Here is a 21,803-nt window from a genome sequence, read left to right on the forward strand (position 1 = left end):
AGATCCCTTCATGGAGATGCAAATTTGCTTCATACTCATAATACTGGTGCCAACATTTAATTACCTCCTTCCTCTCTGCCAACAGCATCAAGACTCCATCTAGAAGTAAAGTGTCAGGGGTCATATTGGTCAGAGGGTTGGGTTGCTGAGTGATAATAGGTGTGAAGGTGCTCCTCAGCTTCCAGAGGTTGCTCGCTACTGCTTTAATTTCTACCTCTGACTGACTTCCTCTCAATGGCAACCATGGCCAAGTCTTTTGTTATTGTCGTATCTAGAGTAGTCCGTCATACCAAATTGACGGACAAAACATGATTTCTGAGAGATGAAGTTGACACAAACAAAACTGGTGACCATCACATAAACCTATAGGATTGTTAAATCATCCAGAGGAGTCCTGTGTTTTTAAATCACACTGAGGACTCTGTTTAAATGTTTGAATGGGAATACAGAATGAGGATACAGGTTGGTCTGCAGTGACCAGTTCAGGCTCCACAAGTGATTTGATGCCCTCAGTAAAAGACATATTTTCCAATGAGATCTTCAAAAAGCAGCAACACTGTGATAAATGATGTTGCACTGAGTCCAACATACTCCTCAACAGTGATTAGACTGGGTGCCTGCCCAATCAAGTCACCAACAATATAGATCCACTTTATGTTATCACTTGTCACAGTTGTCCCATTAGATAACTTCTGAGCATCTGCTCATAAATGATCACAAATTAAGAGCCTATTTAATGCAGAGAAATAACTTGGGTTGCCACAAAGCGGTTCACTGGCAACATACTTATGGGCTTTACATGTGCACGACGACATGTGTGTTTGACGAAATCTACAGAACAAAGAAACCAACCAACCAACCCCCCAGATACAATGGTATCCTGTGAGAATATGAATGAGAGTAAGATGAGAAGAGCAATACAATTTACCATTCAATTCCCAAAGTGTGAATAATACCTTTCAAACCTCCTGCTAATTAACTATTGAGGAACCCAGCCTCTTTTTATCTCAGACTTAGCTCTGTTCCTACCTCTCCTGGTCATCTTGTTCTTCAGATGGCTTTATTGTTTCTCCCTCTCTTGCCTCTGAATAGATTTTTCCAGTTTTCCTTTCCACTCTCTCTCCTCCTTTTCTTTACTACTCTGTTTCCTAAACTTTGCCCTTTCCTCACTCGGCTGTTAAAGGTTTCAACTTTAAAGGCTGGGCTCTCAGGCGGCTGAGGCATCAGTGGTGGGATTATGCTAGAGGGCCAGAAATCTCAGAGAAACCCATAGCACTTGAAAAAATGCCTTGTTACCGAAGGCTGTGAAACGATCTATCGATCAGGGTATAGATGGAAGAGGTTCTGTAATGCAAAGGGATTATGTGGGTTTACCTGCAGATGGTGCACTGCAGTGTGGTTCCATGTTTGATTGGATCTAAAAGTACTTCCATAAACCAGCCTGGTTTACTTTGCTGGCTGATAAGTTTGGCATTGCCGTGCTCTGGACTACTTACGATGGGTGCCTGTAGGTGCCTTACAGCTAAATGCCTTGACTTGGATTAATTTTTATTTCCACACTAGGCATTATTTCCCTTCTAGGTAGCATAAGGTTGAGGGTCATTGACTCAAAGGATTTGAATCCATCGCTCCAACATCTCCAGATTTATTTCTGTATATTATTAGGCACAAATGATGCATCTAGTTCTTTACTCTTCACTCCACCGGCAGACCTGAACTAATGATGACTTCTTATAGCCAATTCTTCACCCTCTCCTGTCTCCAGTCTCACATTTGATTCCTATAACAATTTGTCTGTCCTCTCTCGGCCAATCTGTGACCTCTCTGCGAGTGACACTTCACAGATGGTCATTTTTCACCAATGGCAAGTCAATCTGGTGTGCAGATCATGACGCAACACCCTCTGCTATTGATGCCGCTCTATGTCTGGGGTGTCACGTTTTCAGCACATTCCTGCTGTGCCTAATGCTTGAGCTGTCTGCAGATCCGCCAGTGTGGCCCAACTGTTCCTCAGAAGGAAAATAATGACTTTGCCAGGCCAGACAGTGCACGGCCACTCAGCTCAAGCAAGGCAGCGCTTATAGTAATTGGAGAGTCAACCTTTCACTGGACAGTTGCATTATCTAAAGAATACAGCATATATACAAAAGTTTTATGTGGCTGAAACGGCTTCACAGTGGCCATTCTTTGATAGAATTTTCGGAAAAGCTATTTAATTTGTATTTACGAGCACATTTGATAATTAAAGTTTCCCTGTCCCTGATAGCTCTTAAAGTTCTGTTAGTTCTGATGGTTCTTTAGAAAAGATACTGACCCTGAATGACACAGATGGCATACTGGAGAAAACCTTGACCACGAATGTTGTATTAGTTTGAAGTAATGAAAGCGATGAAATGCCAAAACACACAAAGGAATTGATTCTTTACACTTTATTTTGGTTCTGAATATCAGCCACCTTTTAAAAATAGCATGCTAAACTATGAATAAAGTGATTCTCAAAAATGTTTCTTCACTTTCAGGAGCATTGTACAGATTCATTTGGAATTTGACAAAACAAAATGAGCTCTGTATTATGTGCTGACCATCACCAAAACCTGGCTTTCTAACAATGACTGTACAATTTAGTGATCGACAGATTCAGGGCCCCTGTCCGTATGGATAGATACAAGGAAATCCCATAGTGCAGGGGTTTGTCTGCACAGGCTGATCTGTATTAACACAGTGAAATGGATCTGAGGGGTCTTTTACAAGCACCATGGACACTGATGAACTACTCCATTACATTCTGTGAGGAGACTGTTAAATCTACACGACAGGTTAAACTGTAACCAAATAATGAGCCGTGGACTACAAAGTCCTTGACAGTGGTGATCAGGAAGAAACATACTCTTTCTAAAAAAAAAAAAAAGGAACAGAGAGGCAAAACGACTGGTTAGGGCTTGAATGGGTCAGATGAAAAAAAGCTACATTTAGAGAAAAGGAGAAAATTGAGAAGTTTAAAAGCAGTGATCTAAAAAGAGTGTGAATGGTGTGTCAGTCATGACAGGTATACAGAGGAGAGGTAATAGAATAGTACAATTGGATGGTTTTACAAGGGGCGAGCTGATCATGTTAATACTTATTATCTCAGGTGTCATGCAAATGACTTTTAGAGCTGGAGTGTGGGACTCTTACATGTAAATGAATGTCCATTACATTCAACACCTTGTCAAATGAGTTCACACAGCGTTGACTGAGTCTATCGTCATCAGGTAAATCTCAGCCACCGCAGACTCTCCTACTCACCTGGAAGGGAAGGGTGAAACCAGGGGTATTCAGTAGGTTGCAATCTTCAACCTCAGTGCTTGCTGCACCTCCTCTGGAGGCTCATCCGGTTTGGGCTATGTACTAAACTCATGACGCTCTTCTGTATCTCCATGCAAGACTCAGTCATTATCTTTTCTATCATTACTTGGTTGGTAATCTCTCAAGAACAACATTTAGTTAAAGTGATCAGTACGATCATTGGTGTGAAACTGATGGTGTGCCTGATCCGTCTCACATCATCTGTCAGAGAGCAACTTCTAAGGCTCGAGGTATTTGGAAGCTGATGATAGTTTTAGCAATGGCTAAACCTACGTTCTGGTTGATTTGATTGATTTGATTTGACTATTGATTTATTAATATACTGTATCATGTTTTTCTGTGCATGGGTCCATGCGCCTGTATCCCTGTGTGGTCTACCTGGCTGCAAGACAAATTAGCCCTCGGGTGCAAAAAAAAAAATTGAAGTTGAAGATGTTGCTCTGACTTCAGATCCCTGTGGCTTTTTTAACTCTGACTGCCATTGTACTGACAATGACACACACACACACACACACACACACACACACACACACACACATATATATATGAAGAAGCAGCTGGGAGTGATTGAATGTTTTGAATCAGCTGCAGAGATATGACATTATTTTGGAAGGAAGCCAAGACACATCGACAGCACCAACTTTATTTTTCATTGTGATAGATTTAGTATTAAGCTTCCAAAACACAAAAATCCCCTGCATTTTAAAACAGTCCAAGAGATCCAAATAAACAATTGATCTTATTACATTGTTTTTCCAACAAGGTAATTTGTCACAGAATGGCAAAGTACCAGGTAAAAAACCAGCCCCTGCTCTGTGAGGTGATGCTAGCAAGAGGGAAGCTCCCCTGGGCCAAATGTTGTTCAGCTGAACTATTTGTTCTCGGCTCTATAGTTGTCTGCCCAGGAAGCACTGCCATTTGTCTTTGTCAACAGCTGATACTATACCTTCCCTTATGGGGGGGCTATATGGAAACTACTGCACATTAGGGAGCGTGGGAAAATTAGATGTGGCTGTCATTACTGGTAACTGCTTTGATTTCTATAGGGAATAGCCTTTGTTAGCAGGTGGCTGGTTTTGTCTTCTGTGTTCATGATGTACATTTACACTCACTATACAAGCAGATGATTAAGAGTTCCTTAGCAGGAAGTAGACGCCTGTGGCATTATGTCAACCAGCTATTATGGGGAGCTGATGGGCCAATGAAGCGCAATAACCATAGTGGTCAATATTGGATTTCAATGGGCCACAAAAGGCTGGTCATGTTTCCATGGAAGAAAACACCAGGTGTTATTATGCTTAAAGCTCTGTTAGATGAATCTTATTAAGCTCATATTGCTAAAAAAAGAAAAAAAAAAAGGGTGATTTAGTACGTCACTAGATTGAAAACAGCAAGAAAAAAAGAAAAAAGAAAAAAAATAAAAAGCCTTGATTTAGAGAGATAAAAGCATTCAGCACAGTCTCCTTGACACCTAAACACTGGCTTCTGGCTAATACTGTAGCAGGAAGAGGCAAATTATTCTCTCAGAGCAGAGCACAATGTTGGAAAGAAGAAAAAGGCTTGGTAATAGCTGAGGTCGCTCACTGGTGCCCCAATTATATGGACAGAGCTGTGGCCCCGGGACACAACTTAATGACCCTAATAAGGCTTGTCTGTCTGTTCAAAATCAGCTTAGAGTGCATCCAGCCTGACCTACAGGATCACTCTAGCCTTAGTTCAATTTAAACAGGCAGCATGAGGAGGAGCAGCGTGTTTGGAGGATGGGTGGGGGACAAGTTGGAGACTGTCCGCTGTCGTGACAGTGTTTCCCAGGTGAATGGACCATGACCCCTTGAGATCCTCTCATTCCACCTCATGGCCCTGATGAGGATCAATTTGGACCTGAACGTTTCTTGCGGCAGTGGGTGCTCTTTAATTCAGTATGGCTGATTAATGACAGGTACTTAGCTGGGAGACCGGTCAATAAACACACTGGTCCAGGAACTTAATACCAGGCTGTATGCCAAAGGAAAGATGGGCTTTCTCTGATCTGGTGTGGAAGCACCACTCAGATCAGAGGGGGTTAACAGAAGCAGAGAGCCAAAGGGCAGACAAAAACTTTGTTTGCATGACTAGTGTGCATGAGCATGTGTGTCCTCATGGGAAATGAAAACACATGAATAAATAAAGACAAGATAACCTGGGAGTCACAGTCGTGATCGATTCAACCCCTTATTACGTGTGATAAGGGCCACCGGGGGGATGTTCCCATAACGTTAAGGTGTGCACTCATTAATCATACACCATGTAAGCCCCATTCAGCTCTATGCACAAGCACACTGCTTGCCATGCAGAGGATTTAGCGCCTTTGATATCCCCAAAAGCTCAGCGCTTCTCATCTCCATCAGAACATGACAACTGCACCCTGTAATCCTGTAATCTTCTTATCAACACAATTACCACAACACAAACACACAAACTAAAAATGGCAGGAGAGTGAAGGGAAATGATAAAAGTTACCTCTGCAAGGTCACACGGGCTCATTCTATGTTCAGCCAACAGGGCCAATTAATCAGCACAGCGCATTATGTATTCACCTGATGACTGTGTAGGTCTCATATTATAGATCTAATGGCTTGTGTTTTTTTTTCTTTTCCACATTTATGATGCGTGTCTTCGCCTGTTTGTCCCTCCGAGACTGGCTGTTACAATACTGACCTCCAGTGTGCGCTCTGAAGGACAGAGCAGAGCGCGTCCTCCTTGCTGTCAGTCTGTGCGTTTTGTCAGCAATGTGACCCGCCTTGCTGACCACGCTCTAAATACTGAAAAAGACCTTCAAAAGTCAAACAAGGAGCGAGATTCACTGATCAGCTGTCCTCCGATCTGTCCGCATCCAGTTTGAAGCCACATCGGCAGGAATAGGACACGCATGACACACGCGCTCCCGCCGCAGCAGCCTGCACTGATCTTATTGAATATTCTCAAATAAATGATCAATTCCAAAAAGCATTTTTTGTATAATATAGTTTCTTATTTCGTTTTTTTTTTTTTTTTCCTCCATCTCCTCACCTCCAATCATTCTACCACCTCTTCTCCGCGGTACAGAGGCTTCCTGCCAGCTTTTTCTAACGCAAAGAGAGAGAGAGAGAGAGAGAGAGAGAGAGAGAGCGAGAGCGAGAGAGAGAGACACGTGGTTGTTACAAACCTCTCTCAGGACACAGCGGGGAGGCGGAGGTGGAGAGATGCGGGCGCAGTCGGGATGGGAGAGGACGTGCTGAGGTGGAAGCCCGCTCTCTAACCATGGAAATTCAGCTGCTGAGCAGCCTGCACGTTTCTGGAATAACGACTTAAAGGGACTTTGCATATTGTGTTCTCTCTCTTTCTCTTCTCTTCTCTCTCTCTCTCTCTCTTTCTCTTTTTCTTACCAAATGACAGACTTGCACACAGGATGTGGAAGATCGCAGGTGAGGAGAGAAGGAGAATGTCATTTGCTGTAGATTTCTGTAGTGAAATATACGCTCAAGTCCCAACGGGATATTTCTACAGATTATTTCCGCACATTTTAATTTTTAAAAAGTCATACCTTGACTAAAAGAAAAAGAAAAAAAAACGACTCAGAATGGATTTCTTTAATAGCTCCAGCCTGGAGGACAGGACAGAGGCAGAAAACATCTCCTCTAATTCCACCTCTCAGAGCCAGTACACGCAGCTCGCCATCTGGGGTCTGGCCGGACTTGTCAGCTTTCTGATTTTGTTTACAATAGTCGGGAACGTCTTGGTCGTTATCGCCGTTTTAACGAGCAGAGCTCTGAAACCACCCCAGAACCTTTTTCTCGTCTCCCTGGCCAGTGCGGACATACTGGTGGCCACCCTGGTCATGCCCTTTTCTTTGGCAAACGAACTCATGGGCTACTGGTTTTTTGGCAAAATCTGGTGTGACATCTACCTGGCTCTGGACGTTTTGTTCTGCACCTCTTCCATTGTTCACCTGTGCGCTATTAGTTTGGACAGGTACTGGTCAGTGACACAGGCGGTAGAGTATAACTTAAAGAGAACGCCTAAAAGAGTCAAAGGGATGATTGTGGTGGTGTGGTTGATCTCAGCCGTCATCTCCTTCCCACCGCTGATATCAATGGACAGAAGCAGCAACGAGGCCAGTCCCCAGTGTATCCTGAATGATGAGACGTGGTACATCCTCTACTCCAGTATTGGCTCATTCTTTGCCCCCTGTGTTATTATGATCCTGGTCTATATTCGGATCTATCAAGTGGCAAAGACCAGGACCAGAACAATGTCAGAGAAAAAGAGGGACGTGGACTCGCCACTGGAGAACGGGATGGACCAAGCCGAACCGGGCAGGGGGTCACTGAAGTCCAACATGGGCGGGAGCATGAAAGACCAGGACCGTGAGAACGGGCACTGCCAAGAGCAGGCAGGTCGACCCCCTCTACCGAACGAGCCGAAACATCCACCGACAGATCACGAGGACGACTTCGACGACAGCAGTTCATCAGACGAGAAACCTAAAAAATGTTCCAGTTCCTCCAAACATCAGCACGACGACAGGAAAGACAGGAAGTCCAGCCGGAAGAGCAGCTCCGCCTCCAAATACTCCAGCAGGAAGTCGCGTGCCAGTTCCAAGTCTATGGAGCTGTTCTCATCTCGCCGTAAACGCAGGAGCACCGTTAATCGGAAGAAGGTCTCCGCCGCCCGGGAAAAGCGCTTCACCTTTGTTCTTGCCGTCGTCATGGGTGTTTTCGTTGTGTGCTGGTTTCCGTTCTTCTTCTCCTACAGCCTGTATGGAATCTGCCGGGAGCCGTGCCAGATCCCCGAAACGCTGTTCAAGTTCTTTTTCTGGATTGGCTACTGTAACAGCTCTCTGAACCCGGTCATCTACACCATCTTCAACCAGGACTTCCGCAGAGCCTTCCAGAAGATCCTCTGTAAGTCATGGAAACGTTCTTTCTGAATGCTTCCCGCACGGATGGGGTTGTAATAGACATTTTACCCAGCAGACACAAATTTAAAATGTTCTGAGCTGTAGGATAAAGTGCTGGCCTGGAGGGGCTGTCACACCTTTACTTTCAGGGATTGCACTTGAAGTGAAGGAACACTTCACGGATCAAAGGATTGAACTAAGGTGCAGAAAAGGGGTTTAAAATACACGAGTAAGCTCATTGATAATATCCACTGAGGCTGCTTTGGATTCTGGCATGGGCTTCGGCTCATTTCCTCTCCTCACTGACTTCTTCTCTCTTCATTTAAATACAGTGAACTGACTCATAACAGTTACTGGGATGCATGCACGCCACAGTGGCTAAACTTGCATGAACAGCACAGGAGACAAAGGGTTTACAGAGACACTTGATTTATAACGTGACCTCATTCACTGAATATAATGCGACGGCCTTGACAATCTCCACACAACTGTTGTTTGTGACGTCAGACAGCGTTATCTTCTCTCTCTGTCTCTCACTCTGTTTTTCTCTACCTTTCTATAACGTCACACTCTCAACATGAGGACCAATGGGACGAAGGGGCTCCTTGCTTACTGTGTCAGTAGCAAAACCGTTTCACTAAGAAACTCAAAAAGACTCATCCTTAAAAACTAAAGTCACATTTCTGCATCTGTGTTCTGAGTGTGGCTCAGAAGTGTCTAAACTGCAAACTGCAGTGGAAACTTTTTTATCAGGACGTGTGTATCGGACTCAGTCTGTTTACAGTGTCATGCACAGTAGAGTGGTATGAGGGCAATTTCCCCTCTTTGCACCCTCCTCTGAGAAAATATATGGAATACAGCTGAGGCAGATGGGAACCCACTGAGGCTTTCACTGTGTGTGTGTGTGTGTGTGTGTGTGTGTGTGTGTGTATAAAAGAGAAAGATAGGACTAAGTATATAACGTGGAATTATGTTGTGATAAAATGAGCTGGAGAGTTTACCGCATCTTAACCCAACTGCCAGTTAGTGATAGTCTCTCTCTGTGTGAGTGTATGCGTGTGCGTGTGTGTGTGTGTGTGTGTGTGTGTGTGTGTGTGTGTGTGTGTGTGAGTCTGCTCTCTCAAATGGCTTGATTCTTCCTGGTCAAGTGTCTTTCTCTTCGCCTCCATCCTATTTACTGTCACGTCAGTTTTCGCCCTTACAGCCACAAAAAGCACTTATAGCCGCAGTAAAAACCAAACACCTTATCACTCTGTTGTCATGTCTGCTGCTTGTACACACATATGAATCCACACGCACACGATTATTATATACACAAAGACATACAAATGACTTCTACAGACAGTATTTTCATCTTTTCATTTCAAGCATTTACAGCCAGAAGGGCTGATGCTTTTTTTTTTTTTTGCTCGTGTAAATAATTGAAGACAGTACAGTAGTATTGTGTGGTGCCTCATTATCACACATATATCAATATGATAAAAAAAAAAAATGTATTGTTTGTATAATGAACAACACTGAAAGATTTTCCTGTACCCCTAATCTCTGTCCTTTTCTAAAAGAACAAGTGTTTACATCTCTGCTTTGAGCACATTTAAAAAGATCAAATAAAGAGATTATTTCAACTGTCATTTGAAAACTGCCAGAGCGCATGACTGCATTCCTCTTTACGTTATTTTGTCACCGTTGTTTATTATTTACGCTGACGCTGTCACTGGTGTGACACAGAGCATATGGATAATGATCTTTCTTTAAAGGTCCAGTGAGCAGGATTTAGGGGAATCTATTGGCAGAAATGGAATATAATATTCATAATACTGTTTTCATTAGTGTATAATCACCTGAAAATAAGAAAAATGTAATTGTTGTGTTTTGGTTACCTCAGAATCAGCTCTTCATCAAATCAAACACTGGTTCTCGAGAGTCCCTTTCGCATTTTTTGTGAGTTTTGCAGCCATCTTAGGTTTTCTTAAACACTTGAAAAGGGAGGGGTGTGATGCGACGGGTATTCAGCTGGTTGCAATCTACAACCTCACCACTAGATGCCACTAAATCCTACACGCTGGACCTTTTTAAGGTAGCCGCTGCGGTTAGTGGCTGTTGTTCCGGATCGAGAGAGAATCAGTGAAAGGTGTGATTATATCAACTGCATTTGTCATCAAAAATCTATGTTGGGTTAGTGATCTGTAATAAATCAGACTTAAAATGTGGGAAACTGAATTCCCAAACAATGTCAGCGCTAAGTTTATCAAAACTGCAACACTTCATTAAGAGATGTTTGTCAAACTTCAAATTCACAATATGAAACAACAACTCCTTTATAGTGGCACCAAATCCTGCAACGGCCAATTAAAACAATATTCATAGCACGAGCACATGAGACAATTACACCAGGGGTACTCGTTCCCCATGAGGCACCTCTGGAAAGGGAACAGTACATGGAGGGATTGTTGAGTAGCTAAGCTGAAAAAAAAGAAAAAAAGAAAAGATATGTTAAAAAAAAATGCCAGTTATTTAATTTTTTACAGTAATCAGTGACTTTTCAGCTAGATTTTATGATAAAAAAAAATTCTTACTTTGTATTTCCCACCCACCTCTCGTTGTAATCAAGTCCTCTTTGACTGGTTGTTCTACCCTGTGCTTCAAGTGTAAAAATGCTGTTTCATATTGTGAACGTATGACCAAGTAGGACCAAAATGTTGCAGTTTCAATACACTCCCTGCTGATAGTGCACACGACTTCAACGCGACTTGGATCACTCGTGTGATTTTTGCTCCTCCTGCTTCGCTGCTCTCAAACTTGCCCAGTTTGATTTGGACTATTGAAGATGTATGATGTTATTTCAGTGACATGCTATTTCTCCTGCTCAGAGACAGTTCTGGGTCTCCCACTGTCTGTAGCCAATCGTAGGTGGAAGCAATATCTTTTCTGCTCGTGCATCATTCAGTATATCCTCCAGAGATGCATCTCTGTTTTGCGTACTGACCACATTACATTTGTACACTGTGTAGTACCCGGGAGTGCTTTCAAAAAGCCTGATGGCTGGTTAGGAACAGGCTGCGTGGTTGCACAAAATTATTCATCCAGCTGTGTCCTTCTAGCAAGCATCAGTAAAAGTTACTGGAGAATTGATAAGATACAGAAAATCCTTCTATCCCTTGGAAGTAAAAACTACTTTATGAGCCATCAGCAGGGGCTCACAGCACCAGGTATGGGCAGGAACTCTGGCTCATCCATAAGCAGGGGTTAGCTGCCTCAGCTTTTACTAATATGGTGTGTGTGTGTAATGGTGCATTAATGTGTGCTGGGAAACACCACTCACCAGAGACGCTCCACCCCAATCAGAGGTCAGATCTGGGTGAGGGTTTACCAGGAAGCCCGGACCCAGATAAGGTATATAACACACCCGTCCTGCCTCTGCCTGCCTCATCCTTTATTTATCACCTGAAAGCTGACTAGAGTCGCCTCCATGACCAAGCAGAATGGATTCTGTCATTGCCGGCCCTCCCTCGTCAAAGTGTTTATGGCTTGCTGCGTCAGCAGGTCGCATCGTCACGCTGCTGGTTTGTTCCTGTGCTGCAGATCTGAAGCAGAGTCCATCAAACAATTCTGAAAAATGCACAGATGGAGATGGACTCAGCACTGCCTCACCTCACGTCACTTTTCGACTCAGGTCTTTGAAGATGCCCTGAGGCTCAAGGGACAAAAAGGAGAACTAAATATTTTTTTTTCAGCATGTATATGAATTCAATTCATCCTATTTATTTAAGAATATTGTTTCCTTTGCAGGTCAAATGCACCCTCTTGCTCATGTAGCAATACTGACAAACATGAAATAATAAAAGGGAAACATATTCATGAACTAAGCCTCGAAAGCATCGTTCCATAAATCTTTTAAGTCCTTAACTGTGTAGCCTTCACGACAATATCTTCAACTCAGCCTGACCTCCTAAATCCCCCGTCTTCTCCCCCTTCCTCACACATGTCATAACTAATTTCACCAGATCTGCCTGAGTGCTGAGTGGGCGGGAAGTGGCAAATCGAGACAGGCCAGATTGTGATATATTCCATGTTTGTACATTATGTTGTGGTAGACGCTCTTATAGGTTATAAAGCTAAGTTCCCTGAGATCTGATTTTGAATAGAACAGAACTTTCACCTGAACAGACAGTATATTCTTTTCTGGGGGACCTGCAGGACCTGACGTATAGATTCAAGGACGTCGGTCTTATGAATCCATGGATAATTGATTAACAGTGTCAGCCTTTTCTCTCTCATTTTGGCCTACATCGCCTCCTCCGCCATCTTATCCCTGTGTGTATCATCACACACCCTGTAAACTTTGAGCGTCACCAGTTTTCTCTGTTCACCACTGCGCCTCACACCACAAAGCTTATCGTGATCTCCTCTACCTGTAACCTCCATCTTTCTCCTCATTTCTTTTTGGTGGAGATTCTTGTCTGGCTCAGTGTTTTCCAGAAATCTTTAGACGCAGCAACCACAGAAACACTATTTTGCAACAGAGGTACACATAGACAGTACGTTGTAGAACACACACACACACACACACACACACACACACACACACATATTACATAATTACACACTATTAGCTAAATACATGTAACCACTTTTAGAAATGAAAGCTGGACTCTCTACTGTGTGTGTTATACTAGGAGCATTAAACGAATAGTTAGACATTTTGAGAAATGTGTTTCTTATCAATCCTCAGTCTCAGGTGAGAAGATCATGTCTGTGCAGCAGGAATGGAGTCAGAGCCAGGAGGCACAAGGCTTGAAACAGGCGGAAAAGATTGTACCTGAATCTCTCCAGTGTTCTAAAAACACCTGTAAGGCTCACTAATCAACATGTTACTGTATATCCTTTGTTTTATCAGGTGAAAAACAGCAGCGCACGTCCAGGAATCTTGTCAACATCGTGATGTTGTCAGGTACACAGTAAAGATGCTGCACAGGAGTGCTGAGCAGATAAGTAATCATTTGTCAAGAAAAGTTACAGCCTGTGTAAATCTACACCATGTCATTTTCACATTTCTGTTTGTGTGAACAAATGAGACATTATTGTGTGTGAGCAGTGTGTTAATTGGTGAGCTTTAGAGATGAAAGCCAGACTACTTGTTCCCCACTGCAACCAGCCTTTATGCAAAGCTAGGCTAACCCACCCAGGTTCCAACCCTTGCTGTATAAAACAGCAGCAACAGTGATTTATATTAGATTTTTTAAAATTAATGAATTAACTTTTCCCACTTTGGAGCGAGGAGACAATGAGCTGAGACAGGAACCAGGGGAAACAGCCGACCTGCCTCTGTCCACAGTTCAAAAACACACTTTGCTGGTAGCACCTCTAACTTCCTGGACTCTTGTTGTCACTGTGGGGTTACCAAGCAACAGGACTCCTGGAAGCCACTGTGTCCAGAGAGAAACAGTTCAGATTGGAGTACATCCAATCATAACTTGTCATTTTTTGTTTCCACATTTCAAGATGTGATGTACTAATGAGCTTCAGAGGTGGAGGTGTGATATTTGACTTGCAGTTCATTCTTCCACTCTTTATGCTAAGCTAACTGACCCTTGGCTATAGGTCCGTACTAACAGGCCTTAAGAGACAGGTATAAGAGAGCACATAAGGCTGTTTCCCAAAATGCTGAACTATTTTAAAACACTTCCTCCTGAAGCACACACGCACACACAAGCATGGACCTGACGACACACATGTCTTATGGCTACCGCTATGAGGGATGCACTACAAAGATGTGACAGTGGCTTAAAACAGTGACAGCCACCTCTTTCTCTGCTGTGGAGCACATAGAATTCAGGTTCTGTAATGGATTTCACGACAATGACAATGAATGTCACGTTCAAGCCTTTAAGCAAAGAGCGTGTGACGAACGCCATGTCATTTGCCGTGTCTTCCTGCAGTGTTGCTGCCATGTTACGGTACTAGAGGTGTGGTGGCTTCGCAGGTAAATCCAAATGAGAGACTGAATATGAACAGCAGACTTTGATTAATAAAACAGAAAGTCCAGAAAGGATTATATTTCAGTCAAAAGGTAGGTGTGGAGCACAGGCGACTCTCTTGCAGGGGGAAATGAGTTATCTACTCAATCACTGCATCCTTTGATTTCTTCAGGGTTCTCCATACCTCTTTTCTTCTCCCAGCGAGGATGGAAAAGCAGAGGACTCCATCTCTCATGCACCATCTGCCATCAGTCTCACACTCCTCACACTATCTCAACCCCTGGCTTTCACCCTCTTTCCCTCTCTTCCTCTATCAATCTATGCCTTCTCCTCAGTCTGACAGCAGCCATCCATTGTGTGAGCTTCTACTTGCACCACAGAGGAGGATAGGAGCGCACACGCACACATACACACATACACATACACACACACACACAGGCTGGGGTAAATACACCTCCAGTTCACTGTAGTTTTAGTACATGGGCGATTGCCTTTTATCTGTCTACTAAAGCCACTCTTAATAACATTTTCTTTGGCTGAATCAGTGCTTGTTGGTTTAATTAAATGCTCTAATTCAAGGCAGAAGAGACATAGTCTCTATGGATTGCATTTTAACAGCAGAGTTATCGATGGGTATTTCACAGGGGAACAGCACCTTCAACTTTCCAACAGCACTGCCAGATGGCCAACTTTGATTGTTTTTCCTCCTGTTGTTTTTCGCAAGTGTTTACTTCAACCTGCAACCAGCCTTAAAGCCAGTAAGGTTTTTGTACTCAAGATAAACTTAAATATAAATTAATAAATAGAAATCTTATTGAGAGACCATGAAAAAACTCTAAAGATATATTTCTCAATACACATTTTCCACCTTTATGTCCAGAAATAAATGTGTTTGATTTCTGGAGTGAAACAAAGTAAATGTGCAGAGGAAGAAGTATGGCTCCTGAAACTAAGAGCGATACATCACGAAAAGGAAGGAAAGCTGATGGAGGGAGGGAGTGGGGGGCAATCATATACTTACAGCTCCAAATGCTCCATTTTGGTTTCACCTTGTGTTTTTGTTTCAGAGTCTAAAAAGACTGAGTCTGCAGCCATGCTAGCAGCTCCGTGAGGCACAGTGGCGCTTTTAGCTATTGTCTAACATCAGGATGACGGGAAGGTCACTTTGCAAGTATTTGGTTATAAACTAAAGTCGTAGCAATAGCAGTATTTGAAAAACTTTAATTTTGACCTGTTGATGGTGCTAAATGAAAAGTTAAGAGAGAGAAAAATTATTACAACTCATGTGCAGGAGTCATTTCTGTACGACATCTCATTGCAATCCATTGACTACTGTAGATGTTGAGATATTTCACTCAATACCACAGATGTGTTCCTCGGGGTGGTGCTACATGGAAAATCGAGGGATTACCACAGTCATTTGGATTCACCATCTGGGAACCATAAATGTTTTTACAAAATATCCAACCTTATATTTAAGTCTGGATCAAATTGATGGACCGACTGACCAACCAAAAGACTGACAGCCGCTAGCATGGTGAGAAATATATCTGAAATGAGAATATATTATAGTTCAAATATCTCTGCCAAGGACACATTCCTCTTTGGGCGATAGCTGTGTTCAAAGGCTACAGTATTTATCTTTGTCCAAAGTCATGAGCTTTATCATGGGATACTCATGGCTCTATATTTCAGCTTAGTATTGCTTTTAGAAATGTCTTTCTCGTGCTCTGGTGTCTGGTTAAGCTGCATCCATCTGGCAGCTGTACACCCTCGGGGTCAGAAGTTCATTCCCTGCTCCTGCTTTCTTTTCTGTTATAGCCATCCATCTCATCCCCCCTACGACACCATTCCTCTCTGTCTGTAAAACAAAATGATGCAGAAAATGAAAAATGGCCCACATTTCCTCAAACAAAGCGAACGGGGGGGAAGGTTGTCCATTAGAGATGATACAGATTTGGACTTTTCAAGGAACAAGCACTGTCAGACAAATCCAAATAGGCCTTGATGAAAGGTGAATCGCCCCTCAATTCGCCCTTTAATTTATATGCACACTTAAACAGGATTTATATTGACATTTGTCTTGATGTGCCTTTGAGGGAGAACATAATCAGCAGAATGTGCTTTTGTACCGTAATCTTTTCTGTTGCCTGTCAGTTGGCTCAGCTCTGAATGGCGCATTAAACACACACAGAAATTTCAGTTGTTGCTTCATATCAAACTTGTAGCTTTTAAAAGAGCACGCCATTTGCAAATTACTTGTGAAACATTAGTATAATTACCATAACAAATTAGACTGTAGTGCTTGCCCAAATCATTAGCCTTCAGATTATCACAGTGTGTTTATTAAAATTACCAAAGGGTTTCTTCAAATTAAACAAGCTGTCAGAAAGGGGACACAATTCACTGTCTAACCTCTTTTACTCATTTTGCATTGCTAAAGAGGATGGAAAATTCAGAAAAGTCTTGTACCATCTGCTCCTGTGATGAACTCGGCAAGCTTTGACTCCATTTGTACTGGAGGAGCATCACCAGTCCTTCACTTTTAATAGGGCAAACAAACAGGTTTAATGCAAAATCTGTTTTTACACAACGTAATTGGCAGCGTAGAGTCTGAGGCAGGTGGTTCTGTCAATTCAGTCCGTCAATTCAATGCTTCCATTCACTGACCTACAATATTGACTGGTTACATCTCAAGGGGGATGTCTCAAACGTTTAATGAAGTTTAAATAATGCATTTGGGGCCAATTATTGGAGCAAAGTCAGAGACACAGTGCTTGAATTTACTGACGTCTGAGATTATGTACTCAGGGCAGTCTGAGTTTTCATCTCAAGGTATTCCAGACAGGCATGTCTAAAAATAACTAGCTCTTCTCTAAGGCATGTTTGATTTCAGCTATTAACGATTAGTGCTAATTTAGCATTCATTACATTAGCAAGTAACTCAAGTTGAGTCCACCAATCAATGATAAGGTCATATCCTAGAATACATTAGGCAAAACATTAACACCCTGGAGAGGCTGCCTTCTGTGTGGTGACAGCACTTAAAACCATAAAATAATAAAACAATAAAACTTCATTTTTCCTGTAGCCATAGAGGCATAATGGATGTCTCCAGCAGTGATTGGTGGACATGTGGTCAGACAAAAAATAGGAGGTTTATACAAAGATAGAAAGTATTCATTTAATATGAACTGCAGCACAATGGACTACTGTGATGTCTTAAGTTAATGGTGAAACATTAAAGGCTTCTTCTTGTCCAGTGCATGATGAGATTCACTCCTGCCCCCGTGACCTCCTCACTCTACCTGACTTGCAGTGCCATACAATGGTATACTGTTCAAATGGGGTAATGGGATAATGGTATTCTGCTGGCATGCACCACTATATATATATATAAAACACCACATTGTATATGCAAAACAGACTGCATAATGAAATGAATCATGAATATTATGCAGAAAGTAGAATGAATATCAGTCGCCTCATTCCAGATGCCCTTTTCACTTAAATGAAGCAAGCAGAACCAAGTCCACCGAGGGAACCGCAGTGGGTGAAGCAGGTGTGACAAAGTCGGAGATGGGATGGAGTTATTATGATGTCAGCCTGAAATGTCACATTATTCCACCGTGGAGCTTCCAGGGGAGGGAAACCGCGATGGGAGCACAATTTTCTGCGTCATGATTTTCCTATTAGCATTTGCTACATCAGTAAAGATAGTTGTGAGCACATCCACATAATCTTCAGCAAGTCAGGGTGCTAGCCACAAAGACCAAAGCAATAAAGAACACAGATGTCCTCACAGTGGAATTAAAGCTCCCGAGTGAAATACACTCTATTGGTGACTTTATGATGTGATTTGGTGATCATAATATCTGTGGCTGTTCCTCGTTTCTTTTATATGGTGTCGCTAGTAAAGCCTATTTCGCAAGGGAGCTTTAATTCCAGAGCCCACACACCTCTCCACTTTATATTACAAACCTAATATATCTCCAGTTCCATCCGTTTCATGTTATCTCTCAGTGCCAAACCCACAATCAGATATAGCAAGTTGTGAGAACCACAACAATCTAATCATCTGTGGCATGTTAGCCTTGTTGTGAATTGGTACAAATGAGACATGATACGTCTTCCTCCTTCCTTCTTTCTTAGCTATTGTGCTAATTCTGGCACATTTACATTGTTGCCTAGTGCTCGTATGTTGATTAACGTGCACTGTCCCGATTCAAAAAATAAATAAATAAATAAAACAAAATGAAAATCATTAAAACAGATAACTTTGGGTATCAGCAGTCTGTCTATAAGTGAATCACTTCACAGTTGGGTTTCAGTGTGCCTTTCTTAGAGATGAACTCCAGTTGACAAAGGCTAAGTTTAGTGCACGGAAACAGAACAAAATAATCAAATAGAATGCAATCCATAACCACATCCTATTTATCTTGTTTCATTAGCAAAGACATGCAATTTCATCCATCTTTGTTTTATGGGCCTGGGAGTCTTTGCAATATAGAAGTGAGTCATTAAGTGAGCCAATTTGCCCTTATTAGCCTGTTAATCTCCCTAATTAATTTGACTCTAGGGTAAACAGCTGTATATAGGCAGTCTCTTGAGGCACAGTCTTGGAGTGGCTGCACACACACTTCCTGACACACTCTGTACGCACACTAACACTCCCACAGCTGCACATCTGCACAAAAACTTGCAGAAACAAAAACTCCTCAACATTCACATAGACACAAACACTCCCTTCTGTGTGTGTGTGTGTGTGTGTGTGTGTGTGTGTGTGTGTGTGTGTGTGTGTGTGTGTGCCCGCTCTCAGTACAAATCCTTAGACAGCTAAGCCTAGACCATGCCTGGCTGAGGATGGAGACAACAACCAGATCGACAGCTTTACAGCTGCTGGCGCGTCTCTAGGGATGGCAGTGTCTGTGTGTTGGTCGCCCAGTTCACCACTTTGATCCACACAGAAATATATGAACTATTAGATGGATTGTTATAGAATTTTGTACAGATATCCTCAATCCCCTGAGGAGGACTCCAAATGACCTCGGTGATCTCCTGCCTTTTCGTCTAACATGTTTGTTTGACATTTTTATTGAAATATCTCGAAAACTATTGAATGGACTGCCACGACGATCCCCTGACTTTTCATCTAATTATTTGTAAGCTAATGACATTCCCTTCGACCTCATATGTAGTTCGGGTTTAGAGCTAATTACCAAGTGTTAGCATGGCAACACACTGAACTAAGATGATGAACATTGCAAATGTGAAGCCTGCTTAACGTCAGCATGTTAGAACTGTCATTGCAAGCATGTTAACATGCTGATGTTAGCTGTTGTCAAAAGCAAATATATTTCTGAAAATAGAAACAACCAGGAGACATTTAATTTAAGACAGATCAAACCTAGATTAAGTAAAACTTGATTAAACTTCTTTTCTTTTTCATCTCTTCAAATAGATCATTTGGTATTCACCTGCCTTTCATTCTCTGTGAAAGCCTGAAGTCATCAATGACTCAGGTGTGAGAGGTCAAAGGTCAGGTCTCATTAACAGTGAGGACACGGAATAACAATATGCAGTTGACACAGCAGCAATTGATATCCCATACAATCGTACTACTGGTCGCCTAATGGATGTTTTGTCTTATTGTGATTTGTCTTACTGACCATATCTATGTATGTATGTATGTGTGTGTGTATATATACACACACACACACACACACACACACACATACACACACATTTGTGTGAGATGGTAAGATATTGATTGGCAGGTATTAGTGCTGATCCTGAGGTTAACCATTGGAGAAAGACAGGGATGCAGAAGGAGTCTAAACGACGAGACATCTGCAGGGTCCTGATTTATTAACCTGTGGCTCTTGTGGTTTGTGATGACATCATTAAGGCTTTATTGCCTAAAATTAACTTTTGAATAATGGCAACGAGGATCCGTGGGCTCAAGGGATAAAAAGAAGATGTGAACGGGAAAGAAAAAGAGAGGAAGAAGAGGAAGTGGCAGCTCTAATAAACATGAATGATGAATTGCTGCTTCGCAATTGTGGATGTCGCCATTAAATTTGCAGTACACAAGCAGTTTAAAATCCATCATTCATGGATGGAAGTGAAGATGTGAGTAGAAAATTATGTAAATGGGAATGATAACACAAGTCCAGACTATAAGATCAGGTGTCAGTGAAGGCAGGTGAAGGTAACGGCAAGTCAAGGCAATATATTATTTTCCTCTCTGCAGTCAGTGCCTGTAGGATATGTCTGGACCCTAATGGAATACCTACTGGCTTCATTTTTGCTCTAATGTCACACCAGAAGGGCACTTGGCCAGCCACAGTGGCCTTCTGTTTTGCTGAGGTGCCCCACTGCTCTGACCTTTGAGCGAAAATCAAGCACGGTGCCCACTTTTCACTTTCACTCTTGCTCCTCAGAGTCTGCTGCTGTCATCTTGACATGTTTGCACAGACTCCCCATTTTCTGGCCGATCTCACACAGAAAATGTATCCCCAAGATTAATTTGTGCTTTTCTTCTCATGCTGCTAGGGTACACTGCACTTGGAGAGAGGCAGGAAAGAGGCTGAAAAACAGGTGTGTGTGTGTGTGTGTGTGTGTAAATAAAAAAGAATGGACAAAACAGGAAGTGCGATGCAGAAATGTTTGGGAAATTGTGCCTGCCAGTGTGAAGCTGGGGTTAGGTTAGTGTGCTAGAACTGGGGCGTGCAAAAAAATGCGAGTCTTCTGTACTTCACCTCCTCCACCACTCTCTGAGGATTACGCAAGATAATCTTGAAGCTGAAGGCGCCTTTGACAGCACAATAGTTCCACAAGATCTTGTCTTGTGCAGCCTTTTGATGGAAGCGATAGGAAAATCTCGGGTCTGCTGATCCACAGGTGGTCCCATATGGGGCTGGGTTTGCATGGCTTCCAGTACAATGTGGTGTGTAATCCTGCGGCGCGAGATGGCTATGCTATGCCTGAGGAACAAGACGAGGGATAATGGAAAATTAATGCAACGTGGCTGTTTGTCTGAGCGTGTTAGTGGTCCATCCATCTCAAGTACAGCACACACCTCTGTGATGGATGCACAGAGACGGAGAAAACCCGTGTGTTATTACAGGAGTGATGACTGCATTGGAATATCTGCTGCAGTTTCCATTAAGGTACACACACACACACCCACACACACAAAAGATTATATTTCCTCTAAGAATTTATAACGCATTGCCACATCATACATGCACAATGAATGCACATGTCTGATATGTCAGATAGCCACAAGGAAACTATGGTTTGTTCTTTAGAAGATGTGACTCTGTCAATCAGTGTTTCTATGTCAGCTACTCTGTCTCAAACCAACACCGAACCAAGGGGCATTATACTTATCTAGTGCTTCCTCCTTTACGATATTATTTTCTCAATCACTAGCCATGTGCTGTAAGGTGTATAGCCTTCCAAATTAAATCATTCAATTGAACAGCCTCTGCTGCAGACGCAGGGGAGCTGTGATAGTGGAAGACAGTTTATAAGGAACAGGAAAATGAAAGGGGTTT

At 42.5% G+C, this 21,803-nt stretch overlaps 1 protein-coding gene across 1 annotated transcript; it reads left to right on the plus strand.

Annotated features, from left to right (window-relative positions):
* The first annotated feature begins 5,985 nt into the window (after positions 1-5,985).
* adra2c (adrenoceptor alpha 2C) lies at positions 5,986-10,022 on the plus strand. The gene has a single exon (XM_076729561.1). The coding sequence runs from the start codon at positions 6,944-6,946 to the stop codon at positions 8,291-8,293; it is 1,350 nt and encodes a 449-aa protein (XP_076585676.1). The 5' UTR covers positions 5,986-6,943; the 3' UTR covers positions 8,294-10,022.
* Positions 10,023-21,803: the final 11,781 nt, after the last annotated feature.

This window comes from Chaetodon auriga, chromosome 4 (genome assembly GCF_051107435.1).
Source record: "Chaetodon auriga isolate fChaAug3 chromosome 4, fChaAug3.hap1, whole genome shotgun sequence".
Taxonomy (NCBI): Eukaryota; Metazoa; Chordata; class Actinopteri; order Chaetodontiformes; family Chaetodontidae; genus Chaetodon; species Chaetodon auriga.